General features: G+C 44.5%; 1 protein-coding gene across 1 annotated transcript in view; it reads right to left on the minus strand.

The window, feature by feature from the left end:
* TEX15 (testis expressed 15, meiosis and synapsis associated) overlaps positions 1 to 25,116 on the minus strand; it is a 247,059-nt gene that overhangs the window by 70,348 nt on the left and 151,595 nt on the right. The window contains exon 5 of the mRNA XM_077274002.1: positions 4,378 to 4,521. Within this exon, the coding sequence (XP_077130117.1) occupies positions 4,378 to 4,521 (144 nt within the window). The remainder of the gene's footprint in view (positions 1 to 4,377; positions 4,522 to 25,116) is intronic.

Here is a 25,116-nt window from a genome sequence, read left to right on the forward strand (position 1 = left end):
AGGAGAAAATATTGTGCAATTTCTCCAGATTACGCTGATATCCTATATGTGCGGAAAAACTACTGTTTGGGCGCATAACAGGGCTCAGAAGGGAAGGAGCACCTTTTGACTTTTTGAACTAAAAAATAGATGGAATCGAGAACGGATGCCATGTCACTTTAGGGAGCGCTCCAGTGCGCCCCTGTATGTAAATATTTTACCCATGCGAAATCAAACGCAAAATTTCAAAACACATTTTCGAAAAATCAATTATGATATTAATCCCTTCACGCCGCAGACCATTTTAGTTTTTGGGTTTGTTTTTTTTCTCCCCTGCTTTCCATCAATATGGCCATGTGAGAGCTTGTTTTTTCCGGGAAGAGTTGTGCTTTTGAACAACATTATTGTTTTTACCATATTGTGTATTGGAAAACAGGAAGAAAAATCCAAGTGTTGTGAAATAGCAAAAAAGGTTTTTTTTACCATGTTCACCAAATGCTAAAACTGACCGGCCAATATGAGTTTGCAGATACCAAACATGCAAAGGTTGTTTTTTATTTAAGTGGTGAAAAAAAATCCCAAATTTGTTAAAAAAAGGGTTATTTTCCGAAACCCGGAGCCGGGTGAGGGCTTATTTTTTGCGTGCTTAGCTGCGTTTTAATTGATACCATCTTGGTGTAGATATTATCTTTTGATCACCCGTTATTGCATTTTAATGCAATGTTGCAGTGACCAAAAAATCATAATTCTGGCGTTTTTACTTTTTTTTCCCTATGCTGTTTACCGATTGGATTAATTCTTGTTATATCTTGATAGATCGGGCAATTATGAACGCTTGAATACCAAATATGTATATAAAGCTCTGGAAAAAATTAAGAGACCACCACATCAAAACCCTGTCATGGGCAGCCCAATCTCCAGACCTGAACCCCATTGAAAACCTCTGGAATGTAATCAAGAGGATGACGGATAGTCACAAGCCATCAAACAAAGAACTGCTTACATTTTTGCGCCAGGAGCAGTGTGAAAGACTGGTGGAAAAAATGCCAAGACGCATGAAAGCTGTGATTAAAAATCATGGTCATTTCACAAAATATTAATTTCTGAACTCTTCCTGAGTTAAAACATTAATATTGTTGTTTCTAAATGATTATGAACTTGTTTTCTTTGCATTATTTGAGGTCTGAAAGCCCTGGGTGTTTTTTTTAAATTTTGACCATTTCTCCTTTGCAGAAAAAAAATACTAAATTTATTGCTTGGAAATTCGGAGACATGTTGTCAGAAGTTTATAGACTAAAAGAACAATTTATATTTTACTCAAAAATATACGTATAAAGAGAAAAATCAGACAAACTGAAAATTTTGCAGTGGTCTCTTAATTTTTGCCAGAACTGTATATTTTTTTAAATTGTATTATTTTAAATGGGGCGAATTGGGAATGATGTGAACTTTTATAATTTTTTTTATATTTTTTAAAACTTTTTTTTTAATCTTTACTCTTGCTTCAATAGGCTGCAGCCCTGCTCTGAGTAGCAGAAATGCTCGTAGCAATCTGACAATGACAACCACAGAGGTCAGCTGCAGACCCCGGGTTGTCATGCCAAACCATCGGCGACTCGTGGTCATGTGACATGGGCGCCGATGAGCGGTATTAGTGACGCGCTTCCAGCATAATCACATTAAATGCTGCTGTCAGAGATTGACAGCGGCACTTAACAGGTTAACAGCTGCGGGTGGATCACGATTCCACCCGCGGCTGTTTGGGGCACATGCCAGCTGTTCAAATCAGCTGACATGTGCAGGGAAAGATGTGTGTCGGAGCCCACATCAAAGATAGAGACACGACATGCGCACGACAGTTTGAACGCTGCTGACTGGCATTATCAATTCCTTGGATATCTTTTTGTATCCCTTTCCTGTTTTATACACTTCAACTACCTTTTCTCGTAGATCCGTTGACAGTTCTTTTGCTTTCCCCATGACTCACAATCCAAAAACGTAAGTGGCTGGATGAAAGATGCAAGAGTCTGTCTTGATCTTAGCTTTTATTCATACACACACTGATTACAAGTAGTGATGAGCGAATATCGAGATTTCCCGATCATGCTCGGGTGACCTCCGAGTATTTGTAAGTGCTCGGAGATTTAGTTTTCATCACCGCAGCTGAATGATTTACAGCTACTAGCCGGCATAAGTACATGTGGGGGTTGTCTGGTTTCTAGGGAATCCTCACATGTAATCAAGCTGGCTAACAGATGTAAATCATTCAGCTGCTGCAACGAAAACTAAATCTCTAACACTTACAAATACTCGGAGGACACCCGAGCGTGCTCAGGGAATCTCGAGTAACGAGTATATTCGCTCATCACTAATTACAAGCAAACAGGTCACGGGTGAGGATGTTACCTTTAGCAGCCATTCAAACCGATTTCTGCCAACTTTTGTGCATGTTCTCATGCCAAAATCACCAGAGTATGTAAACTTTTGATCAGGGTCATTTGGATGTTTTGGGTTGTCATTATGATTTAAAAAGAGAAAACACAGTAGATTGACAATAAATGGCTTCACCCAACCACTAACCATGAGTGGAGAAAAAGAATTGGTGCTATCATTCTTATTCACTGAAAAAAGGCCAAGAAAGAAAAAATTCTGCCGGGGTATGTAAACTTTTGAGCACAACTGTATATGAACAGTTTCAATTCGAAAATCTTGAATTCAGATCTGTTCAGCCTGTGGTCTAAAAGTGGAGGTTCTAGATTTTACAAATTAAAAAAACTCATTTTTTTAGATATTGGGAGGGTGTTAGAGATGCTTCCGTTGGTTCTTTACACAACGAACAGCTGACTGGATCACGAGATGAGCTTTATAAACACTCAAATCTTCCCGCTCAAACTGGTCTCCATCAATTCAGTCATATCTCCCAGATCTGCCCAGTAACGGAAACCATCGTAAACTCTAGAAAGGCGAGAACCACAAGTACACCCCAGAAGGGGTGTGGAATATAGCAATAATTAAAATAAAAAGAAACAAATGAATAAATACCAATAACCAAGAACTCAAGTAACATATTGTGAACATTTTATAACATATTGTTTTATCAAAATTGTGCATCAAAATTTTGAAATTGACTCCTCAAAAACAAAATATCAACAAACATAATCTTGTGACATATCAAATTAAAGCCTGTACCGTTATAAACAAAACAGTGCATCTCCCATCTCTTGATCTTATTTCTAACCGGAGATAAAAAACTTAAAATCATACTAGCCCAAAATTCTGAATTTTTCAAAACTTTAGAAATCTATAAAAAAAATAACTAATGAAGATAAAAATCCCAAACCTTTTTTTGTAATTTGTAAGAAAAAAAAATCTGAAGACCGAGTAAAAAATATTCATTGGATCACTCTGACATGGAATGACCTGATAATGATCCTAATCCCATGTCAAAAACCACAATAGACGACCTCAAAAAGTGTAAGGTTTTACAATGGCCCTCACAGTCCTCTGATCTGAGCATCATTGAAAATCTAAGGACAAACCTCAACATAGCAGAGCATCCAAGACCACTCAGGAATCTCACAGAACTGGAAGAATTTTCCAAGGATGGAAATCCCTCAAACAAGAAATTAAAGACTCTTGACTGGCTACAAAAAGCATTTACAAACTATGATACTCGCAAAAGGGGGTGCTACTATGTACTAACCATGCAAGGTGCCCAAACTTTTGCATTGGTCAATTTTTCTTTTTGTAATTTTTACAATGTAAAAGATTAAAATATATATTTGTTTGCCTAAAATACAAAGGAAATGTGTCATCTTTTACTTTAGGCCTTTTAGAGATCATTTCATCTTCAACTTGCTTAACTGTTCACAATAACAGTAATTTTGACCAGCGTTGGCCAAACTTTTACACGCCACTGTAGGCACAAGAATGTCAGTGAAACTCACAGAGGGATTAGATTATAAATACTGCCTAGAAAACTATAGAAAAGGGAAGAGGAAGGTGCTATAGATGGAGACAACATTGCAAAACAGAGAAAAATGCTCAAAAAAATCCATTACACAAATCAAAAAATATTGAGGAAAAAGGGTTCTGATAAGTTATCTGAAACATCAATGACACTTGCATTGGCAATTTTTTCTTTACTATTAAGTATCAATCGCTTGACTTTAGTGACAAAAGTTTACAATCACTATACTTAGTGGTCATGCTGAAGTAGACTGCACAATACTTATGAGTCTAATGACTAGTTGTGATGGTCCCAGCTGCTGCCTTGTGAGGGGGGTTAGGAAGGACCTGTGCATCAAAAATAAGAAAATACCAAAAACTTTTAGAAAATATGTTTTGCATAAAAAATTTTCATTGAAACCACTGTAAATCGAGGAATTTAAATCATACCAAGGAATTTGTAACCTGTTCATCAAATGAAGAGTTCCATAGTGGTGCCTTTCTTGATATGTGACTGTCAAAGTTTGGTGTTGGATCCAAGGCTGACTTTTGTGTTGAAACTGGATGAACTGTTTTAATTTTACCACAGAGCACCTAAATAAAGATTAAAAATCAAAAGACAGTAATAAAATTACATTCACAGTATTACAGAAGCTATATACAGTTTCACAGTTTTAAGAGGTTATCTTATCTTCTTAAAGGGAATCTGTCACCCCATTTAAGTCCTATAAGCTAAGACCACCGCCATCAGGGGCTTATCTACAGCATTCTGTAATGCTGTAGATAAGCCCCCTATGTAACCTGAAAGATGAGAAAAAGAGGTTAGATTATACTTACCTAGAGGCGGTCCTGCTGCGGTCCGGGCAGATGGGCGTCGCAGTCCAGGACCGGTGCCTCCCATCTTCATATGATGACGTCCTTTTCTTTGCTTCCTGCTGCGGCTCCTGCGCAGGCGTACTATGTCTGCCCTGTTGTGTGCAGAGCAAAGTACTGCAGTGCGCAGGCGCCGTGCCTCTCTGACCTTTCCTGGCGCCTGACTTTGCAATTTACCTCTTATTAAAAATTATCTCAGTTATTAGAAATGGAAGGGTTTTTTTATTCTAAAATTTACTGCTTTTTGCATCAGTTACCGGCCCCTCTAGAGTCTATCAAAGTTGGCTGGTCACTTAGACAAGGAGAGCAGCGCTTGCAAGCTATTTGCTATGAAGCTCACAAGCAAGGATCTGAAACTAGTCAGATTTCCTATTTAATACACCTGTACTCCTCCACTGTTGCAGAAACAAAAGTGCTTCAGTTTGCAACATCTTAAAGCACACAATATAGGCCAGTGGCACAACCATGCTGCTGGTACAGAATGTCAATCATCAGGAGCACACTGCTCCCCAGCAACCAAGAAGCTGGAAGGTAGAGGAGCAGAGTGCTCCTGATCTAAAGAAAACACCTTTTAAGGAGTTTTCTGACAATACCCAATTTTTTTTTACTTGGTACTTAACAGTTTATAATGGCATAATTAAAAAGGAAACTGGCTACTAAAAGAAAGCTATCATCAGAAAAATATCTATTGTGCCAAAGGCCATTTGTATATTTATACCATCCTTCGGGGACCATACAAACTCCGCCTACAAAGTACATCCTGACTGGCACTGGTTTCAGGATGTAATCTTTCATTGCATGCCCTTCAGTGTTCAGTAGTGAGCCTGGGGGCCTGATAAAAGGTCATCGAGGGCCGTAAATGGCCCTGGGGCCTGAGGTTCCCCACCCCTGGTCTAAACCAAGTTATTGTGCATATGTTTTTTTTTTTTTTTTAAACTTGACAATGTTTTTCTTTTCATATCACAATCTTCATTAATAAACAAAAATTAGAAATCTTCAAAATCGTAGAGTCACGGTGCCCGCTACAAGAATCTGCGACTCTGATGAGCGGTGTAGTTACTGATGTCATTGCTTTTCAGAGGGGCCGGGTCTCGCAGAAGCTGGAAGCTTTGACTCTGCACTGTAACCTATGTAGTGTTGTTCAGAGAATGACGCTTCATAGGTTACTCCCGGTCATTTCTCATGTGCGAAGACACTACTGAATTACTGACGTCATAGAGGGTGAGACATGACTGGGAGTGACCAAACAAGGGTCCTTCTCAGAACGACGCTCCATAGGTTGCAGTACAGAAGTGCTGGACGTCATGGGAACCCCAATGAATTACGTCGGAGCTACGAGGATTTTTTTTACTACTGGGTTAGTAATGGGGGTGTCCGATGGACGCCTCTCCATTACTAACCCATATGCTTGATGCCAGCTGACATTACAAAGCTGACATCAACACCATAAACTAGTTCCCCAAATGCCACTGCACAAGAAAAATCAGGAAGGGCCAAGGTATTGTGCCAGCGTTGCCGAATCTAACTGATGAGTCAATTCTGCGGCGGATGGTATTTTTAGGATGTGAAAGGCAAGACAAATATGGACATTTTCAGCCTATTAATATCAGCCCAGAGTTGCCTGTGTTGCATTTGCTGGTTATCATAAATGGGGGGGACTTCACTTCATTTTTTTGCACATAACTGTATATACGTTAGATATGCCACAAATGTCATGGAAGGAAATACCCCTTTAATTTTTTGTGCAGCCACCGAATTCGTTTAGTATGACAATGGGACTCTTGATCTAAATAGGATTGCACACATCTGGCCTAAAGTCTCTAGTCACTAAGAGCAATACTCCTCCCATCGATTTTCAATCTTGCCTGCAGTCTTGAACTGTTTTGTTGACCGCTTCTAAGTCATGATTGTGTGGCACGATCATTTATCCCAAACAATAAATTGGCACCGTCTAAGAACATCACCCATGTTTGCATTCAAATTGCAAACAGGTGTTTCCTCCAGGGTCAGATCAAGCAGCATCTTGAAAGTTGAGTGGGAAGTTGTTCCACCATTTAGTAAAGTCGCAGTTAAGCCAGAAGAAGCAATTGTAAGAACAATTTCACCGCCACGTCGTATCTTGGCAAGAAGCAGATTTATCAGAAATGCTTTTCCTGTTCCTCCAAGAGTATCTAGGATGTAGATGCCTCTGGGGTAGCTTTGAATATTTTGAAGAAGTGTTTCATAAACTTTTTGTTGTGGCATACTGTCAAGATTTGGCTCATTTGTAGCCACATATTGTCTCAGCTGAGATTACAAGTTGTTTTCTTTGATAAATTCATTGCTCATTTGTTGATGACCATCTCGTTGTGGTGATTGCAAATCAAACTTTGACAAATGTAAACTGGTCATTTGCAGAACTTTGTCTTCCAAAAAACTGAGCCCGATTCTCAATTTGAGGAGTAATATGCCTAATGTTATCATTTCCTTAGTTATGGGTGTAATGCAATGGCCAGCACCCCTGCATGGTGTCCCCTTCTCCAGGGACAACGGCTTATTTATCGCCACGGTCCCGCGGTGTAGATCCCAGTGACGCGTCCCTGCTTTTTCCTGTTGTACGTGCCGCAGCTCTCAATGGCGCACTTAGTGCACACGCCCCCTGCTCTTAAAGGGGCAGTGCGCATATAGTAAATGTTCACAGCTTGTAGCTGATAGGCATTTAGTATAATTAGTACACCTGCAAGATGGTGCTCAGCCAATTGCCGTGAGTCATCCTATATAAAACACTACTTCTCCCTCAGGGAATCGTCAAGCAACGTGTTGAGTCATTAGGTGGTTGGTGTTCTACCAGTGCAGTTGTTAGGTCCCCTGGTCCTGGTGAATTCAGTGTCCTGAACCCGAATCCGGGACCAGAGATTCGGGTTCAGGACACTGGCTGCACCAGAACCAGGTCTCAGTGCGACCATGCCTGATCGTTGTCCCCTGGTCTCGATGCACGAGTCCTGTTCCCAAGGTCCCTGGTCCCGAAGCAGCCAGTGCCGGAATGTTTTCTTCTGGTCCTGGTGTGGTCAGTCCTGAATCCGGAATCCCAAGGTCCCAATGCGACAAGTGTCCTGTTCCTGAAGTCCCCAGGTCCCACTGTGGCCAGACCTGAACATTGTCCACCGGTCCGTGTGCGTCCAGTCCCTGATCCAGTATTCTAGACTGATATGTCTGAACATAGTCCTAATTAGTGTCAGCGAACAGTTGCAGTACCGGCATCTGTCTAGGAGTAGTACCTGGCAGCAACCTGCAGCCCAGTATCTCTCCACCATCAGGAGCTCCAGTAAACACAAAGTAGCTGCTTAGCTACGCCACTTCCTAGGCAGACCCGGTCCTGTAGCACTGAGTCCACAAACTCACTTGCGCCACTGTTGGGCGTCACAGTGCTCTCTATGCTTGGAACTGTGTCGGCAGTTGCGGTACCAGCAAGACAGCCAGGAAAATTTTTTGTTTCATCTGATGTCACTAGATGCCTGATTAGAAGACCTGAAGTCTGGACAACCTGAAACTTGTGCTCCCGAAATAGAACTCGTCCTGTCTGATCTGTCTCAGTACTATGGGGATACTAAGCAGTGCCGTGGGTTCCTGCAGCAGTGCATGTGGCACTATGAGGTTTTCAGTCAGCAGTTTCCTCTGATTGGGCAAAGGTGGAATTCCTGATGTCCTACATAGTAGGAGGTGCCTGGGCATGACTCAACCTCCTATGGTAAACAGGGGTTCATATCACCTCAGACCTGCAGGTCTTCCTGGTGGCCTTGCATATGGTCGTCGACGAGCCGAACCCAGAATCTTCTGCAAAAACTTCACTTCCCTGCTTCCAGTAGTAGACCAGAAGAGTGGCACATACGAGGAAAGTGTCATGTCTGGCTCTTTTTCAAAGACCACCTGTTCCCCAGCCGGTTGAGGCAGCTACCCATGCAGAGCCTGTGAACATTTGCCGTGCTTGGTAGGCTGAACAGAAGCAGCAACTCAGTCACAAGATGGAATTGTAGTATCGTTGCGGTAGTGTGGAACATCCTGACGGTCTTTGTCCAGTGAAGTCTAAAAAACTCCAAAACCTTGGACCAATAGGAGAGACTGCACTTAGAGGGAGTATTCCCTCTCCACAGAAGACTGTGACTGTATCCGTGGCAAGTGGAGGCTTCGGTTCGGTGGGAGAGTTCGTGCTGAAAGCAGTTTAGTCTGTGTCATGCCCCAGTCTGACAGCTCCGAGGCAAAGGATAACGGTTTCGTACGGTTACCTTATTGAGTTCCCGATAGTCAACACAGGGTCTCAGGGTCCCATCCTTCTTCTTTACAAAAAAGATAGGTGCCCCTGCTGGTGAGGAAGGACGTATGAAGCCTTTGGCCAGATTTTCATCAATATACTCCTTTAAGGCTTGAAGCTCAGGTGCCGCCAAAGGGTATACGTTACCAAAAGGAATAGCCGCCCCAGGAAGCAACTCAATGGGACAGTCATAATGCCTGTGTGGAGGAAGCTGATCTGCATTCTTCTTGTCACAGATGTCAGAGAACTCTTTATATGCTGGAGGTAAAGAAAATACCTGTACATGTGGTTCCAGAGCCGTGGACTCAGGGACAGCTTCTGTTAACACTGAGTTGCTCCTTGTTGGAAAGATAATCTCCTTGGTCTCCCAGTTGATAAATGGGTTCTGAGAACGCAACCAAGGAATGCCTAAAATCAAAGGAAAATGAGAAGAAATTAGCAAGAAAGAAAGTTGCTCCTGATGATTGGGCTCCAAAAAAATTTCAAGGGGTACGGTCTCCTGATCCACAGGCCCAGAGATTAAAGGTGACCCATCCACTGTTTCCATGGTAATTAGAGAGGCTCTTTGCTGAATTTCAATACCATGTTCCTTGGCAAATGCAATATCCATGAAATTGCCACCTGCACCAGAGTCAATCATAGCTGCACTGGAAATCCACTGTCCTGAACACAGGATCTTAATAGGGAGAGAACAATGAGAGTTCTTTTCCTTAAGCTCCTTGGGGGGTGAAGTCATAGAAAGTGAATGGAATACAGCGTTTAAAGGCAGGCTACATTCAGAGATGTCAGATTCATCATCACAGTTGTCATACTCCCCTACTGCTGCTAGCACCTTGTTAGGCCGTCTAGGACACTTAGGACAATTGATCAAGAAGTGGTCAGACTGGCCGCAGTAGAAACATAGACTTTCACGAAGGCGATGCTCCCGGTGCTCATTGATCTCGCGCCTCTGAACGGAATCAATTTGCATGGGCACCTCCTCCACCTCCCGAGATGTTTTACCTGCAGGCTCTTTGGAAGGAAGGGAAAAGTTAGAAATACGGTTATATGCAGCAAACTTCTCCTGCCTACGCTCAGTAAGGCGAATGTCAATGCGCACACAATGCTGTATAAATGTCTCTAGCTCTTGTGGTGACTCAGAGCGAGCTAGTTCATCTTTTACAATACTAGATAGACCCCTTTTAAAAATAGGCAATTGTGCATATGTGTTCCAATTGGTATCTACCGCTAATCTCCTGAATTCAGTAGCATACTCAATAACAGAACGTTTTGCCTGGCGTAAATACAATAAAGCAGATTCAGCGGTTGCACGGCGTTTAGGATCATCAAACATTAATGCCATAGCGGCCAAGAAATCATCCAAGTTATTTAACCGTGGGTCACGAGACTCAATCATCGGATTCAAGCAGGCGAGCGCTCGTGCGGTCAGCAGCATTATTACACACAATACTTTGGATCTATCATTAGGAAAACGGTCAGCATGCACATCAAAATATAGCATACATTGATTCACAAAGCCACGAAATTTGTCGCGATCACCAATAAATCTGAATGGGGGCAATTTAGGTGGGCTAGCTAGTGGCGGTTGCCCAGAGGGAAAAGTCGTTTGTGCAGCTATTTGCATGCTTATGTCCTGAAAAGCCCGTCCCCTGTAATAATTATAGGAGATAACTCAGGAGACTCTTTGCATGGAACAAGACAACTACAGGACACAGTTTTATAAGTGGTAAAGTCTATATTATCACACGGTGATTCAAACAGGTGCAGAGAGAAACTCAAGTCCACAACACTTGGTGCAAATATCAAATGCAGCTCAGCAGTCTATAGGAAACTTCAGAGGAAAATGCAATCACGCAGAAAGTCTATGAAGCACAATTATTCTTGAGGATACTTGACATGAATAAGTCCTTGCTTAGTCCAAAACACAGATAGATATGCTTATAAGGCAGTTCAAATAATATCTTAGCTCAACCAGGGAGGTCTGGGTAATAGTCTCAGGTTCTTGCAGAGCAGAAACAGCTTACATGTCCAGCAAATGCAGATGAAAGTAAACACGAGCAGCAGATGAAGGAGGATTACTGGATCTGGTGTATGCAGAAGGAACTCAGAGCAGAGTAGCAGGATAACCCCACAGGTTCACAGGAGCAGGTATATAGCCAGGGAGTCACCAGAGGTCAGGAGCTGGATGCAAGGCAGAATACTCTAGCACAGACTGAAGGCTGGGGTGGAGTTTTATAGCAGGAAGACACAGTGCACATGAGACCAAAGACGCCATCTTGGAAAAGGGCAGTAATGCACAAAAAGGTAATAAAAAATGTTCAGAGTCCTGACACCAGGTCTGCTAGTCACCGAATCACTGTGTGCTGTGTCTCCGAAGAAAGGGAAGGAGAGGCGATGTACCCACACAATATCTACGATTGTACCAATGATCTGCCCAGGAACCTTCCCGCCTCGTGGACGTGTTACCTTGGATACAAGGCTGAAAAGGGACCCAGAAGAGGTATCATCAGTATCTAGATGGCTGGGTAAAGACAACGTCAAGACGATGGCATCTGCCAAGTCTCTGCTATCCACCAACCAGGCAGAGGAACTTCAGTTGGTCCTTGAAACCTCCGGGGTGGTAACTGATCTCGATGAATGGAGAGAGACTTCCCAATGCCCTGTTCCTGGTACTATGCCTGCCTCGTCCTATGCTGAGGATGGCTTAATGGAGCAAAGCATCCTAGTTGTGAAGTTCGTGACACGTCACTTTTCTTCTAGTGGACAGAAGTTGTGGTCCTGAAGAGAAGTTGAGGGAGTCATTGAAGAGGTGTCAGCCTGCAACTTCTTTGCAGAGAATCATTGCGGGTTTGAAGAGGGGTATTGTAGAGCAATGGCCGGCGCCCCTTCATGGTGTCCCTTTCTCCCTCCATGCAGGGATTCCGGCTTACTCACTGCTCAGGGCTCCTCGGCGTAGCTCCTGCCTAGTGCGCACGCTCCCCTGCTCCTAAATGGGCAGCACGGGCATATAGCAAATGCCCTCAGGTTGTAGCTAAGGCATCATCCTGTATAAAAGACTACCTCTCCCTTAGGGAGTCGCAAAGCAACGAGTTGTGTCATTAGGTAATTGGTGTTCTACCAGTGCAGTTGTGAGGTCTCCTGGCCTTCTTGTGGCAAGTATCCTGAACCCAAATCCTTGGTCCAGGTGCAGCCTGATGCGGCCAGAACTGTTCCCAAAGTCCCCTGGTCCTGATGCGGCCAAGGCATAAACATTTTCCTCTGGTCCTGGTGCGGCCAGTCCTGAATCCGAAATCCCCTGGTCCCGATGCAGCCAGTGTCCTGTTTCCAAAGTACCATGGTCCCAGTGCGGCCAGTGCCTGAAGTGTTCTCCGGTCCGTGTACGGCTAGTATTCTAGATCGGTGTGTCTGAACATATCTTTAATCAGTGTCAGCGAAACTGACCCCTAGGGTCAGCAACTGTAGTACCAAGATCTGCCTACGAGTGGTAGCAGGGGGCTACCTGCAACCCAGTCTGTCTCCACCATCAGGAGCTCCAGTAAACACATGGTAGCCGCTTAGCTAAGTCCCTTCCTAAGCAGGCCTGGTCCTGTGACAGAGTGGGTCCACAACCCCACTTGTGCCACAGTTGGGTATAGCAATGGGCAAGTTGCAGGACATGTTCAGCAATTGGTTGGTTGTATCATTCTCAAAGCTCAAGAGATGGAAGTGAGACAGCATTTGAGAATGATGGCAAGCAAAACACTGTTTTCAAGAGGTGACCTGCTTATCACTGCCTCCTGAAGGCAATCATTATTGGTCATTCTCGAGCAAGCAAAGTCTTAAACATGCTTCTTTGTATAAGTGACAAACATGATTCTTTGTATGACCGACAAAGAGCACCGTTAACCGTCATGAATGCTTGAAAAGATGTTGGACCTCGAACAACATGAAGCATATGAACCTACAAGCAGTTTTCAAAGTTAGGATGAAAAGGGTAGACTTTGTTGAGCAATTTAATAGCAATATGATCTAGACCTGGAATGTGTGTGCCTTTTGAATCTTGATATAGAGCAACATCCTTGCAAATTTGTCTCTGATACAGTTAATAAAATGCTGTTTCTATGTTCTTGGTGCTTTATTATAAGTGGTAAAAACCACTCCATATTTCAGGAGACCATAGAGATGCTGAACCATTGGATGACACTTGTGAATGGGAAATCCAATAATTCGCAAGACAGCTTCATTGTTAATTATGTAGTGGCCAAATTGATACTGTTGAACTTAATCTGCAACAGTTTCATCATCTGTTTAACAAATATTGACTGATCAGAACTCTTGTAAATTTATTTGCAGATTACTTGATGGTCGAGATGGAACTGCGGGACTTCACATTTGTGTTGGCCTCTCCACTCTTCCTCCAGACTCTGGGACCTTGATTTCCAAATGAAATGCAAAATGTACTTTCATTAGAAACCAACACCTTGAACCACTGAGCAATAGTGCAGTTATTTTTCTCCTTGGCCCATGTCCTGGATACATCTGAGTCTGGTGGCTCTTGAAGCAATGACTCCAGCAGCAGTCCATGCCTTGTGAATCTCGTCAACATTTTTGAATGACCTTTTCTTACCAATCCTTTCAAGGCTGCGGTTATCCCCATTGCTTGTGCACCTTTTTCTACCACACTTTTTCCTTCCACTCAACTTTATGCTTGGATACAGCACTCTGAACAGCCAGCTTCTTTAGCAATTACAGTTTGTGGCTTACCCTTCTTGTGGAATGTGTCAGTGACTGCCTTCTGGAAATCGGTCAAGTCAGCAATCTTCCCCACGACTGTGGAGCCGACTGAAACAGACTAAGGGACCTTTTTAAACGCTTAGGAAGCCTTTGAGGGTGTTTTTTTGTTAATTATTCTAATTTACTGAGATAATGACTTTTGGGTTTTCATTGGCTGTAAGCCATAATCATCAACATTAACAGAAATAAAAACTTCAAATAAAATACTGCTTGTAATGACTCTATATAAAATATGAGTTTCACTTTATGCATTGAAGAACTGAAATAAATTAACTTTTTGATGATAATATAATTTTGTGAGAAGCACCTATATTTGCTGATATACTGTATGTCATGCAATCTTGGAAATACTCATGCATGTGCTCCAGGTTATCACTACGGAAAAAGAAGGCAGGATGATTAAAACAGATCCTGTCACCAGTTTCATACCTTATAAACGATGCCCATCAGCTTTATGTTAAACGGGTTTCCTACAACCCTTATATTACCCCTGAATTCCTTTGAAAAAGTATGTTATTCATGTCCCGCATTGCATGCAAATTCTGCAGTCCCTGCGATAGATAAATCCATGGATGAAGAATAGAGGGGTCCCCACGCCGTATTTTTCATTATTTAAATAAATAATTTAAAAAAAATGACGTGGGGGTCCCCCCATTTTTTTGACAATCAGCCTTGCTATACCAGGCAGACAGGGGGCTGGAATTCTCAGGCTGGTAAAGGGCCTTGAACACTGTCCCCCCCCCAGCCTAAAAATAGCAGACCACAGCCACCCAGAAAAGGCCCATCTATTAGATGCGCCAATTTTGGTGCTTTTCCCGGGTCTTCCCACTTGCCCTGTAGCAATGGCAAGTGGGGTTCATATTTGCGGGGTTGAGATTACCTTTGTTTTGTCTGGCGTCCTCAAGCCCATGGATTAGTAATGGGGAAGCATCTATAAAACAGCTATCCATTACTAATCCTATCAGTGGCGTAACTACAAAGTTATGGGCCCCGGTGCGAACTTCCAAATGGGGCCCCCCCCCCTACCTCCGTGACGCCCCCCCACCCCCTTCCCCTAGATACGCCTCGGACTGTTGCAGGAATCTCCTGCACTGCAACATGGTGTTGGGTGCCAGCACAGCCCGCACAGTGGTATATCCAGCACAGCCCGCACAGTGGTATATCCAGCACAGCCCGCACAGTGGTATATCCAGCACAGCCCGCACAGTGGTATATCCAGCACAGCCCGCACAGTGGTATATCCAGCACAGCCCGCACAGTGGTATATCCAGCACAGCCCGCACAGTGGTATATCCAGCACAGCCCGCACAGTGGTATATCCAGCACAGCCCGCACAGTGGTATGTACAGCACAGCCCGCACAGTGGTATATACAGCACAGCCCGCACAGGGGTAAATACAGCACAGCCCGCACAGGGGTATATACAGCACAGCCCGCACAGGGGTATATACAGCACAGCCCGCACAGGGGTATATACAGCACAGCCCGCACAGGGGTATATACAGCACAGCCCGCACAGGGGTATATACAGCACAGCCCGCACAGGGGTATATACAGCACAGCCCGCACAGGGGTATATCCAGCACAGCCCGCACAGGGGTATATACAGCACAGCCCGCACAGGGGTATATACAGCACAGCCCGCACAGGGGTATATACAGCAGAGCCCGCACAGGGGTATATACAGCACAGCCCGCACAGTGGTATATCCAGCACAGCCCGCACAGGGGTATATAGAGCACAGCCCGCACAGGGGTATATACAGCACAGCCCGCACAGGGGTATATACAGCACAGCCCGCACAGGGGTATATACAGCAGAGCCCGCACAGGGGTATATACAGCACAGCCCGCACAGTGGTATATCCAGCACAGCCCGCACAGGGGTATATAGAGCACAGCCCGCACAGGGGTATATACAGCACAGCCCGCACAGGGGTATATACAGCACAGCCAGCACAGGGGTATATAGAGCACAGCCAGCACAGGGGTATATAGAGCACAGCCAGCACAGGGGTATATAGAGCACAGCCAGCACAGGGATATATACAGCACAGCCCGCACAGGGATATATACAGCACAGCCCGCACAGGGATATATACAGCAGAGCCCGCACAGGGGTATATGCAGCACAGCCAGCACAGGGGTATATAGAGCACAGCCAGCACAGGGGTATATAGAGCACAGCCCGCATCTCATCTCCCCCCCCCCCCCCCCCCCCCCCCCCGATAATGGCCCCACAGTCCGGTGAAAAAGAAAAAAAAAAACTCTCCTCACCTTTCCTTTTGCCCGCGCTGCTCCTGGTGGCTGCAGTCTGCCCAGGACACTGCAGGTGCGCGATGATATGACGTCATCGCGCACCCGCAGTGTACTGTCAGAGGCAGAGCGGGGAATGATGGGAGAGGGAGCGTCAGGTGACGCTCTCCTCCATCATTGCATTGAACTATACCGGTGTCATAGACGCCGGTATAGTTAAATGCGGCGGCGGCGGGGGGGGGAGGAACAGTGCAGCGGCCCACTACTGGCATCGGCTCTTCTGGCATTTGCCAGAAGTGCCCGATGTCCAGCCCGGCCCTGCCCTGACCTGCCGGCCCGGGGCCCCTGACCTGCGGGGCCCGGTCGCAATGGCGACCGCTGCGACCGCGGTCGTTACGCCCCTGAATCCTATAGTAATATTGTAAATAAACACACAGTAAAAATAAAGTCTTTTATTTTAAATGAAAACAAACACTTTTCATTTTTTTTATTTAAAAATAACAAACACAGTTATACTCGCCTAACACCCAGTCCATTGAATCCCTCGTCTCCAGTAATAAAACAAAAATAAAAAACAACAATATGCCTCACCTGTCTGTAGTTCTGTCCCACGCCATAATCCATGTCTGGGCATTACTAGTTTTCAACCTGGATGGTGCCAAGTTGCAACCCTCCAGCTGAGATCACTAATGAATGAGCTGCTTGCGGTGACCTCATCGAGGTTACCGCAGGTCACTGAGGCTGCGTTCCAAGCCGGGCCAATGAACTGCGATTACCTCCCTTCGGTGAGATCCCCGCTAACACAGTGAGAAAAAGTCTCACAGTGCAAAGTTAAGTTCATTGCAGTTCACCGGGAGAATTTCATGGTGGTAAATTTGAACTGCGGTGAACCTGCCTCTGCACCGTGAGACCTTTTTCACTGTGCTAGCGGGGATATCAAAATGATGGTCACTGCAGTTCATTGGCCCGGCTGGGAACCGCTGATCACTGATGCTGCGCTCGCAGCAGCTCATTCATTAGTGGTTCTAAGCCTGAACGGTCACATCTTGGCACCATCCAGGTTCAAAACTAGTAATCCCCAGACATGGATTATGGCGTAGGACAGAAGGACGGACAGGTGAGGGGTATTATTCTTTTTTATTTTTGTTTTATTACAAGACAGGGGATTCAATAGAATGGGCACTACGTGAGTATAACTGTGTTTGTTATTTTTAAATAAAGGAAAAGTGTATTTTATTTTTAGATCAAATAAAATACTTTATACTTCCTGTGTTTTTATTTACAACACAACTATAGGATTAGTAATGGATAGGCACCTTATAGACGCCTCTCTATTACTAATAAGTGGGCTTGATGTCACCAGACAATACAAAGGTGACATCAACCCCACAAATATGAACCCCACTTGCCACCGCTACAGGGCAGAGGGAAGCGCCAGGCGAAGCACCGGAATTGGCATATGTAATAGATGCGCCTTTTCTGGGTGGCTGCGGGCTGGGGGCAATATCCATGGCCCCTTACCAGCCTGAGAATACCATCCTCCAGCTGTCTGCTTTTGCAAGGCTATTTGTCCAAAATTGGCGGGACCCCAATGCAGTTTTTTTTTTAATTTAAATAATTTGAAAAACAGTGTGGAGTCCCCTCTATTCTTCATATCCAGCCTTATTAACGCTGACAGCTGAGGGTTGCATTCCCAAGCTGTCAGTTTAGCCTGGCTGGTTATCAAAAATACAGGGGAACCCACACCTTTTTTATTTAAATTATTTATTTAGAGAGCAGTTGCCGGCTGATTAATACTCCCATCAGCTGTGCCTGCTTTTGCTGTTATTAGCAGCAGATGGCGTAGGCTGAAGGGAGCAGCAGTCCCATCAGCTGATACCAGTGACCGGAGGTAAACTTTTTAATTCTGATCACAGCTGCGGGCTCATACTGTCATTTGACAGTGTGGGAGCCATGGCTCTCTTAACGGTGGTAATGATTTTACGGCCGATAGGAGCAGTGTTTCACATCTATATACAGTGCCTTGCGAAAGTATTTGGCTCCCTGGAACTTTTCAACCTTTTTCCACATATCATGCTTCAAACATAAAGATACCAAATGTAAATTTTTGGTGAAGAATCAACAAGTGGAACACAATTGTGAAGTTGAACAAAATTTATTGGTTATTTAAAATTTTTGTGGAAAATCAAAAACTGAAAAGTTATATATACACAGTACAGACCAAACGTTTGGACACACCTTCTCATTTAAAGATTTCTCTGTATTTTCATGACCATGAAAATTGTACATTCACACTGAAGGCATCAAAACTATGAATTAACATATGTGGAATTGTCTACTTAAAAAAGTGTGAAACAACTGAAAATATGTCTTATATTCTAGGTTCTTCAAAGTAGCCACCTTTTGCTTGGATGACTGCTTTGCATATTCTTTTGTATTCTCTTGATGAGCTTCAAGAGGTAGTCACCGGGAATGGTCTTCCAACAATCTTGAAGGAGTTCCCAGAGATGCTTAGCACTTGTTGGACCTTTTGCCTTTACTCTGCGGTCCAGCTCACCCCAAACCATCTCGATTGGGTTCAGGTCTGGTGACTGTGGAGGCCAGGTCATCTGGCGCAGCACCCCATCAATCTCCTTCTTGGTCAAATAGCCCTTACACAGCTTGGAGGTGTGTTTGTGGTCATTGTCCTGTTAAAAAATAAATGATGGTCCAACTAAACGCAAACCGGATGGAATAGCATGCCGCTGCAAGATGCTGTGGTAGCCATGCTGGTTCAGTATGCCTTCAATTTTGAATAAATCTCCAACAGTGTCACCAGCAAAGCACCCCCACACCATCCCACCTCCTTCTCCATGCTTCACGGTGGGAACCAGGCATGTAGAGTCCATCCGTTCACCTTTTCTGCTTCGCACAAAGACACGGTGGTTGGAACCAAAGATCTCAAATTTGTACTCATCTGTTGTGAATTCCGTTCTGGAGCTCCCTCCTGTGGTTGCTAATGGTATTTTTGTGAGTTCTGCCCTTGGGCTCCCTCTGGTGGTTTCGAGTGGAACTGCTGCTCCTTTAGGTAGCTGTAGCAGCTGCCTTCACTAATTGCCTTGCCTGGGTTTGTTATTTAAACCTGCTCTGGGCTTTAGTTCATGCCAGCTGTCAATGTTCTTGGTTGGATTTGGTTCTCTCCTTGGATTTCTCATATGGCCTGTCCTTGTCAGCATAAGTTTTTGCTAGTTTTTGTTTGTCCATTTGCTTGGACTCTATTGCTCTGCAAATATGTCTCTTTTTGTCCAGCTTGTCACTATGTCATATTCAGGCTAGCTGGAAGCTCTGGGAAAGCAGATTTGCCCCTCCACACCGTGAGTCGGTGTGGAGTTCCTTTTTGTAAACTCTGCGTGGATTTTGTAGTTTTTAATACTGACCGCACAGTATCCTTTTCTCTCTGTCTATCAAGTTTAGTATTGGCCTCTTTTGCCGAAATCTGATTTCATTTCTGTGTACATCATTTCCCTCTTCATTCACAGTCAATATTTGTGGGGGGCTCTTTCCTTTTGGGGTTTTCTCTGAGGCAAGATAGCTTTCTATTTCCTTCTTTAGGGGTAGTTAGTTCTTAGGCTGTGAAGAGGTGTCTAGGGGGAGTCAGGAACATCCCACGGCTATTACTAGTGTTGTTGTTAGGATTAGGGACTGCGGTCAGTAGAGATACCACCTTCTCAGAGCTCGTCCCATGTTGCGTTTTAGCCACCAGGTCATATCAGTGTGGCCTCTTAACCACCAGGTCATAACAGTACAGCTGGCCCACAATGTGTTAAATGCATCTCAAAAGAGGTAAAAGAAAGTTCTGAGTCATTTTTTTTTCCTCTGTAGCTTGTTTTGTCTTTTTTTTCCCCTTAATCTCTGGGTGGTTCAGGATTTTGGTGCTGATATGGAGGTTCAGGGTCTGTCCTTGCGCGTGGATCAACTCGCTGCAAGGGTACAGAGTATCCAAGATTATGTTGTCCAGACTCCGGTATTAGAGCCTAGAATTCCTATTCCTGATTTATTTTCTGGGGATAGATCTAAATTTTTGAACTTTAAAAATAATTGCAGATTGTTTTTTGCTCTGAGACCCCGTTCCTCTGGTGACCCCATTCAGCAGGTGAAGATTGTTATTTCTTTGCTGCATGGTGACCCGCAGGACTGGGCATTCTCCCTTGAGCCAGGGAATCCTGCATTGCTTAATAACGACGCATTTTTTCAAGCGCTCGGATTGCTGTATGACGAGCCTAATTCTGTGGATCAGGCAGAAAAAACTTTGCTGGCTCTGTGTCAGGGTCAGGAAGCAGCAGAAGTATACTGCCAGAAATTTAGAAAGTGGTCTGTGCTCACAAAATGGAATGAGTATGCCCTGGCAGCGATTTTCAGAAAGGGTCTTTCTGAAGCCCTTAAAGATGTTATGGTGGGGTTTCCTACGCCTGCTGGTCTGAATGAGTCAATGTCTTTGGCCATTCAGATTGATCGGCGCTTGCGCGAGCGCAAGGTGGTGCACCATATGGCAGTGTCCTCTGAGCAGAGTCCTGAGCCTATGCAATGTGATAGGATTTTGACTAGAGCAGAAAGGCAGGAATTCAGACGTCAGAATGGCCTGTGTTTTTACTGTGGTGATTCTGCTCATGCTATTTCTGATTGCCCTAAGCGTACTAAGAGGGTCCCTAGTTCTGTTACCATTAGTAAAGTACAGCCTAAATTTCTCTTGTCTGTTACCCTGATTTGCTCATTGTCGTCCTTTTCTGTTATGGCATTTGTGGATTCTGGCGCTGCCCTGAACTTAATGGACTTAGAATTTGCCAAGCGCTGTGGTTTTTCCTTGGAGCCTTTGCAGAGTCCTATTCCCTTAAGGGGGATTGATGCTACGCCATTGGCCAAGAATAAACCTCAGTACTGGACACAGTTAACCATGTACATGGCTCCAGCACAACAGGAAAATATTCGCTTTTTGGTGTTGCATAATTTGCATGATGTTGTTGTGCTGGGTTTTCCATGGTTACAGGTACATAATCCAGTGCTGGATTGGAGATCTATGTCTGTAACTGGTTGGGGTTGTCAGGGGATACATAGTGATATTCCTTTGATGTCCATTTCCTCGTCCCCTTCTTCTGAAGTTCCTGAGTTTTTGTCGGATTTCCAGGATATATTTGATGAGCCCAAGTCCAGTTCCCTGCCTCCTCATAGGGACTGCGATTGTGCCATTAATTTGATTCCTGGCTGTAAGTTCCCTAAGGGCCGATTTTTCAATCTGTCTGTGCCAGAGCATGCCGCTATGCGGAGTTATGTAAAGGAGTCCTTGGAGAAGGGGCATATTCGCCAGTCTTCCTCACCGTTGGGAGCATAATTTTTTTTTGTTGCCAAGAAGGATGGCTCCTTGAGACCCTGTATAGATTATCGCCTTCTCAATAAGATCACGGTCAAATTCCAATACCCTTTGCCTTTGCTTTCTGATTTGTTTGCCAGGATTAAGGGGGCTAGTTGGTTTACGAAGATTGACCTTCGAGGGGCATATAATCTGGTTCGTATTATGCAGGGTGACGAATGGAAAACTGCGTTTAATACGCCCGAGGGCCATTTTGAATATCTTGTGATGCCATTTGGACTCTCTAATGCCCCATCTGTGTTTCAGTCCTTCATGCATGATATTTTTCGGAATTATCTTGATAAATTCATGATTGTATATTTGGATGATATTTTGATTTTTTCAGATGATTGAGAGTCTCATGTGAAACAAGTCAGGATGGTATTTCAGGTCCTTCGTGATAATGCCTTGTTTGTGAAGGGGTCTAAGTGCCTCTTTGGAGTACAGAAGGTTTCTTTTTTGGGCTTCATTTTTTCTCCATCATCTATAGAAATGGATCCGGTTAAGGTTCAGGCCATTCATGATTGGATCCAGCCCACATCCGTAAAGAGCCTTTACCTTTACTTTCCGATTTGTTTGCTCGGATTAAGGGTGCCAGTTGGTTTACTAAAATCGACCTTCGAGGGGCGTATAATCTCGTGTGTATTAAACAAGGTGATCAATGGAAAACAGCATTTAATACGCCCGAAGGCCATTTTGAATATCTTGTGATGCCATTCGGGCTCTCTAATGCTCCATCGGTATTTCAGTCCTTTATGTATGATATTTTTTGGAATTATCTGGATAAATTCATGATTGTGTATTTGGATGATATTTTGGTTTTCTCCGATGATTGGGAGTCTCATGTGAAGCAGGTTAGGATGGTATTTCAGGTCCTTCGTGCTAATGCGTTGTTTGTGAAGGGGTCTAAGTGCCTCTTTGGAGTTCAGAAGGTTTCTTTTTTGGGTTTCATTTTTTCTCCCTCGGCTATTGAAATGGACCCTGTTAAAGTCCAGGCCATTCATGATTGGACTCAACCTACATCTGTAAAGAGTCTTCAGAAATTTTTGGGCTTTGCCAATTTTTATCGCCGCTTTATTGCTAATTTTTCTAGTGTGGTGAAGCCTCTGACCGATTTGACGAGGAAGGGCGCTGATGTGATGAATTGGTCCTCTGCGGCTGTTGAGGCCTTTCAGGAGCTAAAACGTCGTTTTACTTCTGCCCCTGTGTTGCGTCAGCCAGATGTTTCTCTCCCTTTTCAGGTTGAGGTTGATGCTTCTGAGATTGGGGCAGGGGCCGTTTTGTCTCAGAGAAATTCTGATGGCTCGTTGATGAAACCATGTGCTTTCTTCTCCAGAAAGTTTTCGCCTGCTGAGCATAATTATGATGTCGGCAATCGGGAGTTGTTGGCTATGAAGTGGGCATTTGAGGAGTTGCGACATTGGCTTGAGGGAGCCAAGCATCCCGTGGTGGTCTTGACTGATCATAAGAATCTGATTTACCTCGAGTCTGCTAAGCGGTTGAATCCTAGACAAGCTCGGCGGTCTCTGTTTTTCTCATGTTTTGATTTTGTGGTCTCGTATATTCCGGGATCTAAGAATGTGAAGGCTGATGCCCTTTCTAGGAGTTTTTTGCCTGATTCTCCGGGAGTTCTTGAGCCGTCTGGGATCCTTAAGGAGGGGGTGATTCTTTCTGCCATCTCCCCAGATTTGCGGCGGGTGCTTCAGGAGTTTCAGGCTGATAAACCTGACCGCTGTCCAGTGGGGAAACTGTTTGTTCCTGATAGATGGACTAGCAGGGTAATTTCTGAGGTTCATTGTTCGGTGTTGGCTGGTCACCCTGGGATTTTCGGTACCAGAGATTTGGTGGCTAGGTCCTTTTGGTGGCCTTCCTTGTCGCGGGATGTGCGTTCGTTTGTGCAGTCCTGTGGGACCTGTGCTCGGGCTAAGCCTTGCTGTTCCCGTGCCAGTGGGTTGCTTTTGCCTTTGCCTATTCCTGAGAGGCCCTGAACGCATATTTCCATGGATTTTATTTGTGATCTTCCTGTTTCTCAGAAGATGTCTGTCATCTGGGTGGTTTGTGACCGGTTTTCTAAGATGGTCAATTTGGTACCGTTGCCTAAGTTGCCTTCCTCCTCTGATTTGGTTCCATTATTTTTTCAGCATGTGGTTCGTTTGCATGGTATTCCGGAGAATATTGTGTCTGACAGAGGTTCCCAGTTCGTTTCTAGGTTTTGGCGGTCCTTTTGTGCTAGAATGGGCATTGATTTGTCTTTTTCTTCAGCATTCCATCCTCAGACAAATGGCCAAACGGAGCGAACCAATCAGACCTTGGAAACCTATTTGAGATGCTTCGTGTCTGCTGATCAGGATGATTGGGTGACCTTTTTGCCGTTGGCCGAGTTTGCCCTTAATAATCGGGCTAGTTCGGCTACCTTGGTTTCGCCTTTCTTTTGTAACTTTGGTTTTCATCCTCGTTTTTCTTCGGGGCAGTTTGAGCCTTCTGACTGTCCTGGTGTGGATTCTGTGGTGGACAGGTTGCAGCAAATTTGGACTCATGTGGTGGACAATTTGACGTTGTCTCAGGAAAAGGCTCAACGTTTTGCTAACCGTCGTCGGTGTGTTGGTCCCCGGCTTCGTGTTGGGGATTTGGTCTGGTTGTCTTCTCGTCATGTTCCTATGAAGGTTTCGTCCCCTAAGTTCAAGCCTCGCTTTATTGGGCCTTATAAGATTTCTGAAATTATCAATCCGGTGTCTTTTCGTTTGGCCCTTCCAGCTTCTTTTTGCATTCATAATGTGTTCCATAGATCCTTGTTGCGGAGATATGTGGTACCTATGGTTCCCTCCGTTGATCCTCCTGCTCCGGTGTTGGTTGAGGGGGAATTAGAATATGTGGTGAAGATTTTGGATTCTCGTTTTTCGAGGCGGAAGCTTCAGTATCTGGTCAAGTGGAAGGGTTATGGCCAGGAGGATAATTCTTGGGTTGTTGCCTCCGATGTTCATGCTGCCGATTTGGTTCGTGCTTTCCATTTGGCTCGTCCTGATCGGCCTGGGAGCTCTGGTGAGGGTTCGGTGACCCATCCTCAAGGGGGGGGTACTGTTGTGAATTCCGTTCTGGAGCTCCCTCCTGTGGTTGCTAATGGTATTTTTGTGAGTTCTGCCCTTGGGCTCCCTCTGGTGGTTTCGAGTGGAACTGCTGCTCCTTTAGGTAGCTGTAGCAGCTGCCTTCACTAATCGCCTTGCCTGGGTTTGTTATTTAAAACTGCTCTGGGCTTTAGTTCATGCCAGCTGTCAATGTTCTTGGTTGGATTTGGTTCTCTCCTTGGATTTCTCATATGGCCTTTCCTTGTCAGCATAAGATAAGTTTTTGCTAGTTTTTGTTTGTCCATTTGCTTGGACTCTATTGCTCTGCAAATATGTCTCTTTTTGTCCAGCTTGTCACTATGTCATATTCAGGCTAGCTGGAAGCTCTGGGAAAGCAGATTTGCCCCTCCACACCGTGAGTCGGTGTGGAGTTCCTTTTTGTAAACTCTGCGTGGATTTTGTAGTTTTTAATACTGACCGCACAGTATCCTTTTCTCTCTGTCTATCAAGTTTAGTATTGGCCTCCTTTGCTGAAATCTGATTTCATTTCTGTGC

This window comes from Ranitomeya variabilis, chromosome 1, assembly GCF_051348905.1.
Source record: "Ranitomeya variabilis isolate aRanVar5 chromosome 1, aRanVar5.hap1, whole genome shotgun sequence".
In the NCBI taxonomy this organism is placed as follows: Eukaryota; Metazoa; Chordata; class Amphibia; order Anura; family Dendrobatidae; genus Ranitomeya; species Ranitomeya variabilis.